Below are 17,402 nucleotides of genomic sequence, written 5' to 3' on the forward strand. Positions count from 1 at the left end.
TTTTCTACTGATGTATAAAAGTATTGCTGTATACAAGTACTGCTGTTCATACTTTCAAGTGGTTTGCTCAGCTTGAGCAGCGTGACTGCATCAGACACATTCTTTGCCATTTTTTTCCATCATAAGTAAGGTTTATGTGAATACTGGGTACGACATAAACCACTCGGAAAAACCCAGAATACTCCAGAGGTATAGAGCAATGGTTTATAAATTACAAAATCATTCTGACTTCAGAACATATCTATTATCATTAGAGGCACTTTCAGCCAAGACCATAAAAAATAAATTCCCATTCTTTGCCTAATTTTCTTTGTTAAAAAAAAAGAACCCATAAATACCAGTACTGTTTTCTTCTTCCCAATATCCTTCAATATTGAGATTTGTGTATGGGATATTCATACCTGAAATTAAACCAGCACTTAAGAAAACAAAGGAAGAAAGGGAACTCTACCTCCAAAAGGAAAGCTTAGTTTAAATTAGATTTTAAATTCTACACTTTATATTTAAATGGTGAGATTAGTCATCTTAGCTAACATGCTAACACTTAACAAATCTGTTTCAGACAAGATGTATGGCTATTAAGCTGAGCAGAAACCCTAGGGAGAGCCTGAGCTTTTAACATGGAGTCTGGCATAGATTAACAGCATTTTCAAAAATGTTGGCTTCCCTCAGGTCATTCTAGAGCAAGCGATAGCAGAGTCCAGCTCTCTGAACTGACAGCTAAGTTCAAGTTCCTCATCTACTACTTTTTTTTTTTTTTGAATATAGTTTTATTTAGACAATTTCTGTAACAGCCCCTCTTCCCCACCCTAGGAACATAAAGTGTTTTGTGATTCCTTAAAATCAAGGCTAGCAAAGGGCATACTCCAACTGCTGCTTATTCCTGGCCTTCCTGTTAAAACTACTGTGACTTTTCCTACTTCAGAGCACACTGCAGTTTCCTGGGAAACATGATTTCCAGAATAATTTTTGTAACTTCTTGATGGCATAGATATACCCAAAGAGTCAGGCTTGCTAATGCAACACCAGAGTTTGCAGTGTACACAAAAACAAAAAGAATTAGAGCTTCCAGGTTCAGGCATTTCACTATATAACTGTAAAGAGAAAGACCATATATAATGGGAACCTAAAGTACTTCTAAAGCATTAAAAATTTTATAGGGCTCTTTTGGAGCTCCATATTCAAACAAAATAGTCCTCTATAAAGAATTCTCAGGCCAGCCGGCTTTGAAGCTCAAAAGAGAAATAACAGCTTAGCCTTTATGTAAGCAGATGCCAGACAAGTAAAAACTGTTTCCCTTGGCCATTTTAAATCATCATTATACAAAAAGCACACATTTGTGTGTTCTAGTAGTATCTTACATATTTGCATTAATACTATAATCAACTTTTAGGTCAGAAAATAAGGTTACTTCAGTTGTATCTTCCTATAACGGTAGCTCTGTTACCTAAAGAAAGATTTTTTGAATTGGTCATGCGCGATTAACTTGCATGATCTCCAGGGAGCATCTACCACTTCTGACCACGCAGTTTCAGCCACTGGTTGTAAGTTCTTGAATGACAGTTGGGGAACTCGAGTGAAAAAAGGCGAATTCCTTCCTGGAGAACGGTGCAGATTTTGAGTGCATATCACAGCCTTACTCACAGTTGTGTTCTAGCAGCACTGCTAGCTCCATGTGCCACAGCATGTGTAAAGGGAGTGAAACCTCAGGTGTTAGTTATTTCAGATCCTCGTGCTCAGTGGCTGCATGAATGCAGAGCTTGCTGGTGAGAGAGCTCCAGAGTTTAGAAAGGGAAGCGATTTGCACAACAGAATTTGGGCTGCTTAGCACCCACAACAGACAAAAGCCAGCCACTGTTCTGAAAGGTTCTTTACAAACTCCTTCACAGAGTCATTTGAACATCTCACTTAAAGAAGAAGAAAAAAAGAAAGCCAAACGTGAAAACCTTGCTGTCAGAGTTTGACTTGTTACTCATCTTTTAGTAGCTTGGTCTAGCTTAATTCTAGAAAAAATTCAGAACATCTGGCACACATTCTTCTGTATTCTATACTAAAGGACCAACTTGTAGCTAAGGACCTGGAATTGCTTTTTTGAAGTACAGCCTGAGTTTTTCAGAAGCCTGTGCCATCCGCCTCAGAAGACATATCACATCCTTGAGTCAGCTATACTCAGGACTGCCAAAACAATTTAGAGGACACTGAAAGGTGCTGAAAAAAATGGAAAATATACATGTTTCAAGGGGGAGGGAAGATAGCAAGAATGCAAGTGGATACCAACAATACAAATATACACTGGAAAGTACTACTGTGCACTAGGTAAGCAAGGCATCAAGGACTGTGATTCCGTGACTGGGCATTTAGCCAGTGCTGGTGTTTTTGTCATACACATTTTGTTAAACTGAGCTTTTATCGCCTCATCTCTGACAATTGCCTAGGTAGAAATGAAACTTTCATGAATACAGGAAAAGGAGTCATGAGAATAGAAAAAGGAGTCATTCACATTCCCCTGATCTACAAAATGGATTTTAACACCCACATCAGAGTATAAGCCTGTGGTAAACATCTGCAGCCAGCACGGCTGCCCCGTCATTGCATGAATGGTATTAACATCTTTCTTCAGCACTTCTGCATAGAGCATGAAAGATGCAATGTAAAAATCTTGCATGTACATGTGGGATACACAAAGTTTTCCTTCAACAAAAGAGGTAGCTGGGCATCTCTCACAATGTTTGCAAGTATCTGCATGTGTGTTGTGTCTATATACAAGTATTATCGACATTGCAAAACCCTGGATTGCTAGTTTGTGTAGTTAGCATGTACATCTTTACAATCGCATTATTGCAGATTCTGAAGTGATCAAAACTATACTCCCTAAAAAGCAGTTCATTGTCCATCCCAACACTGTATATCTACAGCAGTTTGGTGCACATTTTCTCTGAAAACATTTGTGAGGAAGCAAAAAAGAAACACTAACTTCTGAAGGTAGACTATAACATTTCTGAGAGTTAGGCTTTGTGGGGAGGGGAAATCTAGAGAGCCCAAATAGAAAAAATGAAAAGTTATCTGTCTGACGCTGTAGCAAACAGAAAACTGAATATCAGCAGTATATGAAAGCAGTCTACAGACAGCACGCAACAGCAGTACACTGCTCTAATCTTGATACAGTTGTAAAGGGAAGCTTTGAGGAGTCTATTCTGCAGTCAACAGCACTTGCCTAGAAGAGCTTCTACATACTACAGTCATACTAAATTTTGCAAGCCTACACAACTATGGCGCTGCCACCTCTTTCTGGAAAGCTACTTTAGCTGATAAGATCATAGCTATTACGATTAGCTGTGTGGAACAAGTGATTTAATACAAGTAAAGTGAGTGGGAGTTCTACTGGAATTGTAAGACCATGGCATTACAAAATTCTGTTTTGGAAGTAATTGGGAAATGAAAGCAACAAGTGCAAGCACACAACTACATTTTATAGCGTCATATTCCAGAAGTAGCCCATTCTTGCAGGAAGCATTTAATCAACTGAATCATTAAAAAAAACCCTCTTAAGTTTACTTCCTCTGCTCAAGGGTCCACTTCAATATTTTGTCCAACGGGCTTTGGAATAGGCTTGCTGTAAATGCTGGTAGTATTAAATGTTCATTGTGGTCAGATGTCCTGGGGACTTTCACTGCAGTAACACTTATGAAGTGAGGTGACAAGCAAATTCATTTTCTTTGCTCAAGCACTGACTGGTAAATATGTAGGAGCGCATCTACAATTTCATTAGAAATTGCATACAAAGCACTGGAAAGCAGCCAGGCAGATGTCTGGGAGTGGCACAATCACAAATTAAAAAATTAACCATTTACAGTCAAGCAAGACTGAACAGCAGAATCAGACCATTTCATTTGGCAAATGTGTGAAGCCACAATTACGACTGATAAATATATTTATAGCTTTCATCTCACACAATACTGAAAGCTCAGTTCCCACTGAGTTCTTTGCTCTCCAGTGACAGGCAGCTATACAGAACTGAGACTGAGACACAGCACTTTGGCAAATCAGACCTTAGGTGAAGACCTTAGGCTTAGATGAATATAAACACAACGTACTTTTTGCACCATTTGCCTTACCCATCTGATGACAACTGTTTCAAAGTACAGCTATTCTGAATACATGATGAAGCTTCTCTAACCTTGACCTGGCAAAATCTTTTTGGTCCAATAATGATTATTTTTATAGCTATAGATAATTACTACTTTCCATAGCTATCCAGAGAGCAACCAGCATCTAAGAAATATATGCTGTTATTAACTTTAAAAGATGTGATGGACAGCCTTCCACTCACAGTGATTTTTCCCATGCTAGTTAATGTAGCTCTTGGTTAAGAGAATTAAGAGAAGATTCTTTTGTCTTAAAAGACAAGAAGGAACAGTATAAGGTTTCAGAGATGAAAGGGAACAACACCAGAAGACACTCTATTCAGCCTGGAACATAACTAGAACAAAACTGATAGGAGGAACAACACTGATGTACACGGATGCATATACTTCACATACATGTATCTTTCTAGAGATAATAGAATAAAGGTGTATAGATCATTTGACAACTGGTAATAGTTGCAAGGAAGATCGATATTATTAATATTGTATGTATCTTAATATTCTACCCATATCAGATCAATAAAAGCCACTAATATGAAGCTCAAATACTTGTATATAGGAACATCAAATCAGAGACTGGTGAATTCCCAAGTTCAGCTGCCTTATCTGATAGCAGAGTATCCATAAAGAGGTTTAAGAAGATACAAAATTGTTATTTATATCTGACATTTTTCAATATTTTTATATATACATGTGTGTATACATACATATATATATACACACACATATATGTAATTGTTTGATAGAGCTAGTTGTCTCTCTATATCTACATATCTATATCCAATAGTTTCAAAAAAACCTGAGCTGTGCCACTCGGTTTTGATGGAGCAGAGAAATTGCACAGTGTCCTCATTGGAACTTCTTTTCCCAATTACTCATCCAGGCCAGTGTAATACATTCAATTCATTAAAATTCAGAGGGTTCTCCTGCTTCAGTCACCTCAACTGATACTGTTAATGGTAATGAACTATGAAACAGAGTAAATGGTGAGTGACAACATGCTGATGTAGCCTTCAATAACACATGCAAGATTAAACAAACAACAAAAAAGTCTTAGAACTTACTGTCCAAAACTTTATGAAGTACTGCAAGACTGTAGCAGCAACAAACAAACAGTACAGTAAGGAATACATTAAAAACAGCAGGAAGAATTTGTAGTTAGAAAATCCCACACAATTATTCACCCTAGAAGGAGGGGAAAGAGAAAAAGGTTATTATGATATAAAAAACAAATAAAAACAATACATTCAGCTGTTTTTGCAGAGCATCATACACTGTGCATGGTGTTATCAGTATGTCCAAAACAGGGTGGCACTAGTTTTTCAGAAGCATTTTCGGCCACCATTTTGAGCAAAGTTTCTTCCCTCAGGCCAAGTGATCTGGGCCCTCCCATAAATTTTGCCCCCACAAGAAGTTCTACAGGACAAGCCATGAGCTAGCAATGCGTATGATACATACAGTCTGTATAGGAAGCTTCTCACGTACTAGGAACTAACTGCAGTCCTTGCTGAAGATAATACAAGTCTCCATCAATTTCTGTGGATGTTGCTTTGGTCGCAAAAAGTCCTTCAAGTCAACTACTGATAGCAGTATTTTTGTAATGACGATAGGTAATATTTTTATTGGTTAGCAGTGAATACAAATTGCAAAAGAGTAACTGTTTGAGTGGATCTTATCTACCATAGATCTAGAATTGGAGAACTGAATTTCACAGTGCAGTAGATACCTTCTCTCCTGATAATAATACCAAACTAACCAAAAGAAAGAAATGTCATTTTTCATAGGTCTCGTTAACTGTTTCTCTGTATAAGGCGAGAGTGCATGAGTTGGGTTACTGGGCTTACAATTCTAAGTTGCAAAACACATTAGGAAAAAAAATATATTTACACATATCAAAACCTCAAGAAATTCTATGAATATCAAGTTTTATTTAAAATTTACATTTGTGAAGCAGCATGTAGGATCCAGTTCATTATATGTCATCACATTATACTGATCTGTTTTTTATTTTCCTAAACTTACCATGGACAGTGATGGTCCATTTTTAGCACGCATCTGAAAGAGAGAGGAGATAATTTCCAGTAAGTTAAAGCAAAAAATACATTTACTTTCTAAGACATATGCTTTTAGTTTCTAAAGGTTTTTGGTTTGGTGGCGTTTTTTTTAATTTAATTCCCCTCATTATGCCAAGTTTCCATATTACAGAAGCCATCCTCTCACCCAAAAGGACTAAGTGAGATTCAGAAGAATCAGGATGAGCTTCAAAATTCAACAAGGGGAGAATTACTGAGCAACAATTAAAACATGTTATTCATAGTTCATTAAGCCACACTAGTCTTACAAGCTCACTGAGAGAAAACAAACCCTAAAACAAACCCTTTGGAGCTGTGTGGATAACGTATGTTAGCCCGGCATTCACTTCAACTAAGTCTACCTTAGGGCTATTTTTGCTACCTGCTTGTTGTTTGTTTTTCAGAGTTCACTGAGGAAAAGAAAAGCACAGTAGGCAATCTGAATAGTCTCTTTTCACCCAGCTACAGTGTAAGGACAGAGGCTACTCATTTCAGACAGACATTCACTGTATTTCTTAATAAATTTGATTTTAGCCAAAAGATGTTTACTTCTTTAGTTAGCTAGATTTCCGTGAGCTCAGCCTACTGAAGTCTCACTCACAGACTCAGTCTTCAGTGCCCTATAGATTTCTCTGATGACTCAGAATCAGGCTAATGTCTTTGAAATGTCTAAGGCGTGTAATTCTGCAGCTCTTTGAAATAAAGGGTTTTACCAGTACTGGTAGCAAGTGCGTGTTTCAAAGATGGAGAAGCAAGATACAGTAAAAGAGAGTTCTATAATAAGCATTTGCTGGCGCTGGTGTCTCAGACTTGTCTTTAATTTCAGTCACTGATCCTTTTACATAGGCATTGTTTTATAAAGCTATAAGCACATTTCCTAACAAGTTCTGCCACTTCAGTCTATGGAACTGCAATAATAATATTGCACCAACAGGAGGAATTCTGTTCTTTCCTGAAATCCAGGTACTGAGGGGCTGAGAGTGGAACAAATAGTAAAATCAGCTGTTATGCAAGGGCTGACACACATAAGACATGAACACAAAAAAGTGATGACTGGAGGAGAGAAAGAAAATCCATCATTTTAGATTCAATAACTTACATGTCACATGCAGAACAGTGGTGGCAGCGGTCAGGTTTGATTAGCTGGCACCGATCACAGTATCTGATGGCTGCATTCAAATGGCAAGGGTCAAGTCGTTAGAACTCATTTAATTTTATGAATTTTTCCCCTTCTTAACATAAAGAGAATCTTAAAGAGTTCACTGCCTCCTGCCCCAAACACCTGTTTTCACAGACCTTCATGTGCCTACTCTCATGCAATACATACTTTTGTCTGGAGTTTTTTGGAAATGTAACACGCACAAAAAAATAGTAGTTTCATCCATTACTATTGTATTGAGCCTGTGTCTTAACTTCTGCTTTTTATTTACTATCTGGCTCCTCAGTTTTTCCATCCCTGATCCTCTGGCACTGATCCCCTAGTACTTGGTTTCCTTCTCCTCTGGACAGGGTATCCAGGCATCCCATTGTGAAACTCCCTCCTTTCATTAAGCCAACTTTCAGCATTAGCTTCCTCTGTCTTCTTCAGCAAATAGAAAAGATCTAACAGGCTGTTCAGTAAGTTAGCTCTCCCTCATCCTTTCTGGATATTTTTAAACAAGGCTTCAGGCTCTTCTCAATGGAAATTTGACGCCAGTGCAGGCAGTTCGAAATGAGAAGGAAAGCCAACATCTACAGCTAAGCAGAACTGTGAAAAGCTGGCAAGAACTTCCCAGACCACTCCAGGAATTTAAGACTGGGATTCCCTCAAAAGGGGGTTTGTATTCAAAAAAGCCAGGTGTCCTTCCACTTTGTTTGGAAAGTCACAGTCAAGTTTGGTAATAGTTATCTTGAGCAGTTTATGTTTTGGAGAAATCTACAGCATTGCTAGTTTCAAGAAAGAGAAACAACTATATAAAAATAAATATAAGCTATTTTTTTAAATCTACATATGTGTAAGACAGCGGTTTCATAGATCATTCTTGTATTAGCTGGAATAACAATGCTTATAAGGGCAAATACAGAAATAGCTCACAACAAGCTATTATTTAAACAGCTCTGTACTGAATGATGGGATTGAAATAACATTTATTGGTTCTTAAATTCTAGCCTTAATGATGAACTTTCTACTCTCACTGAACTGACATAGCTCAGAAAGAGAAGTTTAAAGTGGGATATAAATGACCGTAAATTTGAGTAGAAAGCTGAACTGTAATCTATTTCTAGCTGTATTTCTTTGTTGTATTTATTTTTATAGCCAGAGTGGGAGATAAATATTGTCATCTGTCTGCTTACTGGAAGAAGATGTTGTTTGAGAAAGCTTTTCCAAGTGCTGGCTGCATGTTGAGATCTACAGACAAAGGACTCTGGTTTCTCATGGGGAAAACACAAGGTCATGGCCTTTGCAGTATGTGTTTAATAGATTGTTCATTCAGTAACAACAAATGAATCCCACTGAATTAATCTCGCAGCTTTCAGAGAGCAGAATTATCTTTGTATCTCACCTCTTGACGCTGTTGTCGTATAGATAGGCAAGTCTTTAGCAGCTCTTCTCAAAATTTCCTGCTGGGATTCTGGTCTCTCTTCTTTTTCATATTGTTCTTTATCAGCTTTTGACAAGCAAAACTGTGAGGGAAGGCAAAAATGGGAGGAGGAGAAGAGAATAATTATTACTTTGTGTTCAACTCAAGCTCTAAGGAAAAGACCCTATGGATCTTAATCCTATCTCTTTGGACAAACTTCCAAAACAAACATGAAAAAGAATGCTACTAAGTTACAGGAGATCCCCAAAACCACAACGGGAAAGGACACAATGGTCCTGGGGATATCTTAAAGAGAATCATCTTTGTCCCTCTTCCATATCTTTTCAGTTTCCCTTTGCAACGCAAAAGCCAGAGATTCAAGGGAATGTTAAGAAGGTGAAAACCTTCCTTGAACTCATGATGAGCATAAAATCTAAATGATCCATGAACCAGCGGAATGCACAACAGTCCTCTGTTGCCATAAGAGACTGAAGTTCTCCTACCCACCATCCTGCTGACTTAGAAAAGGGTTCAAGCCAGAGGAAGAAAGGGGTGGGAGGGCAAGGAGCAACTTTTCACAGCTGCAGCACAGAAGTTGAATGAGTTTAACTGGAATTTTTACTTGGGAGTAGTCAAAACCAGTCTCAAAATCTGTTAGCTGTATTGAGAGCAACTTCAGCAAAGCCTGTGGAATTTCAGGGAGAGTTACAATCCTGAATTAAGCATAAGCAGCATTCCTGTTTAAGCCTTGCTGAAAAGTAAAGGTTTAGCAGAAGAAGCCACAGAACTTTTACTCACTTCTGAAACACTAATTTTTGTATCCACTGAAATTATAAGCTTTACCATTAAGTCCCACAAAAACCAATGTACTGATGAGCCCCTGTGGAATGGTGTCAGCATAAACTGAACTCACTATTTCTCTGATATTTTCTGTTCTGAAGCACTTTTAAACTCTGAGCTTCCAGCAAGGACTACAAGAGCCCTTTTTATGAGCAGACAGAGACAAAGTATTCATGCTGGTGAGCGGAAAATGCTGTGTCTGCAACTGGAATGAAAATTGGCTTAATGTGGTTTAATAGGACCATATTTTCCTACCAAGAACATCTATACGATTAGTTCATGTGGATTTTCCTCTCATCCTGTACTTTTTCCTCTTCAGGATTCTAGTTGGCTGGCCAGCAACAACAAAGACCCCGTTTACAGCAAAAGAGGAAGCGGTAACACATTGCTCTGATTTCGCTGTGTTATTTCCTAATATAGAATGCAGACAACTCACCCCATGTCCCAGGGAATCTAGATAAGAGCATGTTACATATTTACATATATACATTCCAGCTATTGCGCCTGCCCAGTCATTTAAGGGTGAAAGGAGAAACACTGCCCCTTTTATTGGGCATGACTGGCAGGGTTTGGGTTGCAGGGGTGATCTGTGTGGGAGGAGGTCATAAGCTGCCCTGTCACAGCCAGTTCCCCCAGCTCTGTTCACAGATGGAAACAAGCCACCGTGTGCCAAAACTTCAACCAGAGGAGCACACAGTGCCTCTTGTCAAACGTATTCAAGGAAGGGCCATAGCTGCTAGGAGCTGGAGATGGCACAGCAGGGCACACGTGAGAGAAAAGAGGGCACAGCAGGGACGTCTCTGAAGGGAACGCAGCCCAGTGAGGAGCCATGCTGGAGCAGGGACACCTCTGATAGGAGTGCAGCCCATGGAGGACCATTAGCAGGGCAGGGACACCTCCAAAAGGACTGTGGCCAATGGAGGACCCACGCTGGGGCAGTGGAGCATAGGAGGCAGGGAGCAGCAGGAAGAGACTGCCCAGGTGCTGACCCCAACCTCCTGCACTGCCTGGCGCCTCACTGAAGGGAGGGAGCCCAACATGTGGCAAAATGAAGGGCAGTGGAGACTAGGAAGGGGAAGCTGAGTGGGGGGAAGGGCATCTTCTTAAGTGTTCACTTAATTGCCTTCTTTGCTTCTCAATACCCAAACCAGTAGTTAAAAGCCTACATTAATTGACAATAAATTCAGTGAAAATCTCCAAATCAAGACTGCTCTACCTGCAACAATAACTGGTGGAGAATGCGGGCAACACCCAAAGCAGGCACGGGCTGGGACTGGAGTAACTGTAGTGACTTTGAAACTCTGGAAGGAACCTTGGTTCTGGTATTGGGAATTTGTGGTGTTTCGCTCTGGCAGAAGCAGCGTGCCCATTGTATTTAGGGGAATAGGGATGAACAACGTACAAACAGCAGAGAAACGGAGAATCTGAGGCGACCGGAGAGAGCTCTTGCCAGATGAAAAGGCAACTGGGAAGAAATGGGACGGCCCTGCTCCAAGCTCACGGGTCTCCATGTCCAGGATCTAAGAGTGCTAGCCTGGGGGCTGCAGGGACTGTGACACCCCTGGAGAAGTGTGCTGCGGGGTGCATCGGGCTTATGATGTGCTCCCAGCAGGGCTCCAGATAGCCTGGAACCACTTAGCAGAGCTGGGGAGACAGCTGACTGTCAGAGCAACAGGCTGCTGATGGTGGCGTTAACCAGTGCTCAGAGGAAAGGGAGGTCCCTGGTCAGCAGTGAGCAGCTCACAGTGCCCAAGTTGCCACACCGCAGCTAGATGCCAAGCGCCCGGGCAGCTGCAGGAATGGCCACAGGCTGGGAATGATTGCCCTGGGGGGACCCAGCACGCAGAGTGAGAAACTGAGGACTTGGGTTATGAACTAGAAACGGAGCCCTTCAGTTAGGGTGGTTAAGCAGAGCTATGGAAACAGGAGCACTGCCCCTGAACGTGACCACTCAACGGCACTTTACTCAAAGTGAACCTAAAGAAACAGGGGACACCTACGGCCACAGTGCCATGGATGCCCCTGCAGAGGCTACGGCAGCGCTTGAAAACTAGAGCAGCTGAGATACAGCTGATGGCTCAAGAGAGCATTGCTTTGGTGAGTCTGGGGCTTATGCCACTTTTAAACGTTGCCCTGCACAAAGGAGGGAGGCTTTGGCATCAGCTGCTGGAGGGATATGTGGAGCAATGGCCCAGTCCTTCAAGTGAGATACTCCTGTGGAGGGAGTGGGAGAAGGAGGTAATTGACTGCAGTTGCTTGGACTGCTAGAGTGTGCGGACAGGCAAGGGGGAAGGGACTCTAGAAAGATAGTGATCACTCATGCCATGGCCCAAAAGCTCTGACAACCAGGCCCCTCTGGTATCACCTGATAAGATGGTGGGATGCCCTACTGATCAAGTCATGACCTGTATCTTCAGTCGGGGGGGGTACAGGTGTGAGATCAGCAGCATGGCTGAGAATGATGCAGAGTCCAGTAGTATGGTCAACCTTGAAAAAGGTGTCAAGAAGAGCTGAAAATTTTCCATGCTCTTGCCCTACAGATCAGAACTTATGGATGTTGCTGAAGGAAGAGGGGGAGGATTTGATGAAGTGGTGCAGAAAGGAATTGCAAGGGCAGGGGAAAGGTCAGAGCTCAGTTAATGCTGTCAGAGGGTGCAGAGCATGCTCCAGTCCCTTGGTGCATCCTTTCACTCCCCTAGTAAGGAAATGCTCCCACTGCATCAAGTGAACAGTCTTCACTACCTATTGTGGGTATGGAAGAAACCCTAGAGTGACTGGAGTCGTGAGCCTACTGGTACCTCCAATGGTGATGGTACTTGCTGCTCATACAGTCCTAATCATTGGTTTGTATGCTAAAGCATAGTGAATATTCAAACTGCCAGAATGTTCCTGGCTGTGTATTTTGCAGGGACAAGGCCTGAAGTGTGTAATAACAGTTCAGAATATTATGATGTCAAATCTAATAATCTAGTCTGTGGAGATAAGGGGTGGAGTTTATAATAGATATATGTTCAAACTGTTACAACTTTCTTGGTTTTGTGTTTTGCAGGGGCAAGGGGTGAAGTTTGCAATACATTCATGTTCAGTTTGAGCAGAGGCACCATATGCTCCTCTGATTGGTTGAAGTTTTGGTACATGGTGGGCTGTTTTAATCTATTACAGAGACAGCTGGAAATGGCTGTGTCCTCCACAGGGCAGCTCATGACCTCCTACAATCAAAACTCTAACTTCTATGCCCAATACATCCCTTTCAAATCATCAGAAATCAGGATCAATCTAGTAAAATGCTGAACTTGAGATTCATTCTTTGAAGTCATTAGCAAGAGTTTTTATATCTGTCTCTAAGCTAGATGCTTACTCAACTATGAAAACTGGAGATGCTCACATCAAAAATGTAAGACAGATAAGAAACATCATGCCAGCTAACAGCAGTGCAATATGCCTTTCCGCTATTGCCTCTTGTGAACCTGCTAGGTGACCAAATGCCTGTCCCATGACCTGTAATCAATTAGAAGTTGCATTAGACAGGAAATACTACTTCTAGAAGACATTTCTATGGTAAACTATTAACACACAGAATAGAAACTAGGTCACAAGAATTAACTTTTTGAATTTGTCCAAGTAACATAACATCACTCCAAAAATCCTGGACGAGGATTTCAGTTTCCCAAAGCTATGTTTCTGTTCTTATTTCAGAAATCAATAGGGTCACAAGACCATAGCCTCTTTGGACAATGGCAGGATATGTATGTTCAAAAAACATCAAAAGTTGTCTATTACCACATTGCCAACAATTTCCAATGAGGTTCCAGTAGTTCTTATTGAAAACAGAAAGAGTCCTTTTGTTTCCTTCCTCTTTCTGGATCTTGCATAATGTTGATTGTTCTTTCTTATGACAAATGGACAGGGATTACACTAGGACAACAGCAGCTGCAGAATCTTTTTTTAGTTCAATAGTAAGATCACAGGATGCTATTTGTTTTGTGAGAAGACCTAATTTAAATAACTAAAAATATATACGTTAACACTCTAATACAATGGGGAAATTCTGAAGCCAGGTTTTGTTTTTAAATAAAACCAGCGTAAATTATTTACTGGAACATGAACAGAGGGGACTTTACCAGAGAAAGAAAGGAGTGTTTTCCGAGAATTATTTTTAAGATAGCTGTAGAAGAAAATTATATATATATTAAGCCTGATTTCTGCTCCACACTTAAACTAGGAAATATTCATTATGTGCCATATGCCCAAATCATCCCTTTAATGCACTGAATATGGAAATCTTGCTACAACATTACTGTAACTACAGTATAGATATTGTCAGAAGAAGGTATCCATTATTAAAGAATCCAAGTAGCCAGTAAACATTATTAGACATCAGCTTTACCAGCAGCCTAAGTTCACACAACTTTACAAGATCTGGAGTAACACAATTCCAATCACATTTTAGTTGGCTAACCTGCCAAACATTATCATTTGTCTACAGAAACATCTCAGAAAAAGCCAGACACACCACGCTGGAGACAAGCTCCTCTGAATTTTCAGGTTTAACACTATTCGGTGCTACTCTTTTTGCTTAGTTAAAGAGTACAATAGTCTTTTACTTTTTTCAACTTAATATTCTGTAGCTTTCTAAGGTAAAGATATCTAACACATAATTAGGCGCTGCAGAGCAGTGTTTGCTTTTCCATAGAAGCATGTTTTTACTTCCTTACAGAAATGTTTAAGGCTAAGACATTAACACTGATAGTCAGTCTTGCCAAAAATAGAATGAATGTGCAACCCCCACAGAGCAACCAAAACCTCTGTTTAGCGAATTTAAAAGCTTTATAAAACTGAGGAATAATTTTTAATTTGGTGCCACTATTTAACCCCTATACACAACACCATTAGAGAAAATGGACAACAAGATAACCCATCTCAGGGTCACTGCAATTAACACCATTCTCTTTCAAAACAAAATTTCTTATAGTCATCATGCATCCTTTTGTTATTGTGTAAAGCCCCTTTATAAATTCCCTTCTCGGTTGTCACTGAACCTTAACTCTTGATTTACTACTAAGCACTTCAGTCCTTCAATTTATGAATATACACTGCATTACTAATTTTCTTACCCCTAAAAGGTCAAAATTGCCTATAATTGAAATACAAAAATGCTGTCATTTTATTTGATTTATTGGTTTTAAAAATTGTAGGTGGTAAACAAAATACTGCATAGCAAAGCCCTGCAACCCCAGAACTTTCATATCTTTATTTCATTAGCACATATATGTGAATGTCAAACTTGTGATGAGTTAAACACACATTTCATATAAGATAATGTCACTACACGTGGGATACAACGTTTTCAGAGTAATTTGATGATTTCCATTCATGATATGCTGTCATGCTGTACTATTTTAGATAATGAGAACAGAAAGGTGAATCATGCAGTACTGCAAACAAGTTTCATCACTGAAAACAGTTCAGCTATTTATATAAAAAAAGGGGGGGGGAAAGCATTGACACTTTTCTAACATCAGATTTACCTCCTTGGAGGGGGATGCGGGAGATGTGAAAATTGTCTTCCAATAGGACCATACAAACATGACAAACGACAGATGAAAAACCACAAGGTAGACAACTGCAATAAAACACAAATAAGAGTTTGGTGAATATATCTGAAAAAAGCAAGAGATAGAAACTTATCTCTGATAAGGACTAAACTATTACACTATGAATCGCCTGTTAAGATTAAACTACATTAAACTTCTGCCTGGGTAGATTTAGCACTCTAGGAGGGCCAACTTAAAAAAAAAAAAAAAAAAATGACAGTTGCTATTCCTCAAGGTGAGTCACTGATAAACTCCATATCTATGGCAATCAAGACATTGGTTCTGAGGACTTCCCTGTTAAGATCATTGTTTCCCCTGCTTAAAAGCTATGAAACAAGAACAAGAGAGATAGGTAAGTGTTACCAGACACATATATTGGGTACAACAGTTGAATACTTCAGAAAAGTGAAAAAACCTTCAATGTCTGGTGAGACACGAAAAAAACCCAACCACCACTACACCCCAGGAAAGTGAACACAAAGAACATCTTAAATGTTCAAGTACAGCCAGCTTACTTTACAACAGAGTCCACCACATGCATTATTAAATCTTCATCTTCCCACTAAATTCTAAACATCATTAAATAAAAAACAATGTTATGGAGTACAATATTCTAAAAAGCCCCATAAGCATACCTTCAGACATACATTCATATACATTATTGCTCGTCTGGACTTCAATTTGGTAAAGTGAATGCCTTCCCTTCCTAGATGAATCAATACATCAGTTTTCCATAGTATGAACTCGGCTAGAGGAGTTGGATTAGATTTCACACCCTCTCTGTTACCCAATTTTGAACCAGTTAGGTCTGAAGTCCTGCTAAACTGATAGAATAGTTGCCTCTGAAAGCCTCCCTCAGGTCTTTTGAAATAAGGTTAGACACTAAGAGAAATATAACATTAGGACACCCAAACTTTACATGCTTAAATAAGGCAGACAATCCCAACTGAAGTAGCACCATTGTCCATTCATTTCCTAAAAATATTCCTTGTCCCATCAAATGGAAGCGGGGGAAAGGAAAGTTAAGAGCATTATGATTGCAACTGTAAGAAAGGACAGATATTTAACCTCAATTTTCCTTTAAATCCTAAGCAGCCTATTTGCAGTCTCAATGGCTTAGAATATAAAGAACTTCCAGGTTTATCAGTATCTTTTCAATTCTGAAGCTTGTCTCTCACATGTACCCCAGTAACAATAACTAGCACCTTTTCCACAGCTGAACAATATCAAAAGTACTTCCCTCCTTAATTAGATTAAATCTTAAATTTTTGGAGCAATTACAGGTCAATTTATCTAAACTTCATTCTTGGAGGTTTTCAAGACTCAACTGGACCCAGCCCTAGGCAACATGCTCTGAATTAAGTGTTGTCTCTGCTTTAAGCAGGAGGCAAGACTAAACAACCTCCCAACGTCCCTTCCTACTTGAATGATTCTGCGCTATTATGTATGATTCTAAAACACCTTTTGAGAGGGGAAAAAAAACAGAAGTGAAAACAGTTTTACCTGTGTCATGTAACTAGCTAACTTTTTTGGATAAAGAAGATGCCATAATTCCAGTAAAGGTTGCAGTAAAGCATTTGATAACTGACCTACAGAATTCTATTTAATTTCTTTGGATGCATCAAGAGATGTACTTCTAACAGAAACAGCAAAGTACTGCCCCACTATAGAAGGCACTGGCAATGAGAGTAAAAACCACAAGCCAAGAAGGGAGACGACTGCACCCTGAGATGAGAGCTGACTGTGAGTGAAAAATTGTTTGGAAATCTTACTTCCAATCATCGGAGGAATGTAACCTGGAATATCCCTGCTATTAGAGTCACGGTGGCAACAGAACCAATGGCTTTAGGATGGAGTCAATCAGTTCATGAATTGGCCTATGTGATATGATTGCTTTAAGGACCAGAGATCCAGACCTTATGATCCAGGAAGTTTCTTCCAATCTTATTTCCTCTTAACAGTTGCTTTTACCGCTTGTCAAGAGAAAACAGCTGCACGATGCCAGACAGCAAACCCAAGCAAAGAAGTTACACAGAATGTTTACATTATCTTCATTTATATTAGAAGGAAACTTGACATACTTCTCTGTGCAGATGAAGAGAGTCCTTTAAGAAGTTAAATTCCATACTTCCATGACATAAAATTGCCCTGGAAACAGCTGCACAAATCAAAACTTTTGGGGAGAACGGG

At 39.7% G+C, this 17,402-nt stretch overlaps 1 protein-coding gene across 8 annotated transcripts in view; it reads right to left on the reverse strand.

Annotated features, from left to right (window-relative positions):
- ZDHHC20 (zinc finger DHHC-type palmitoyltransferase 20) overlaps positions 1–17,402 on the reverse strand; it is a 49,002-nt gene that overhangs the window by 10,324 nt on the left and 21,276 nt on the right. For all 8 annotated transcript variants that reach the window (XM_067290349.1, XM_067290340.1, XM_067290379.1 and 5 more), the window contains 5 exons: positions 15,147–15,241; positions 8,761–8,881; positions 7,317–7,386; positions 6,168–6,200; positions 5,210–5,330 (listed from right to left, as the gene is read on the reverse strand). In XM_067290349.1, coding sequence (XP_067146450.1) covers positions 5,210–5,330; positions 6,168–6,200; positions 7,317–7,386; positions 8,761–8,881; positions 15,147–15,241 — 440 coding nt within the window. The remainder of the gene's footprint in view (positions 1–5,209; positions 5,331–6,167; positions 6,201–7,316; positions 7,387–8,760; positions 8,882–15,146; positions 15,242–17,402) is intronic.

Source organism: Apteryx mantelli, chromosome 1, assembly GCF_036417845.1.
Source record: "Apteryx mantelli isolate bAptMan1 chromosome 1, bAptMan1.hap1, whole genome shotgun sequence".
NCBI classification, from domain to species: domain Eukaryota; kingdom Metazoa; phylum Chordata; class Aves; order Apterygiformes; family Apterygidae; genus Apteryx; species Apteryx mantelli.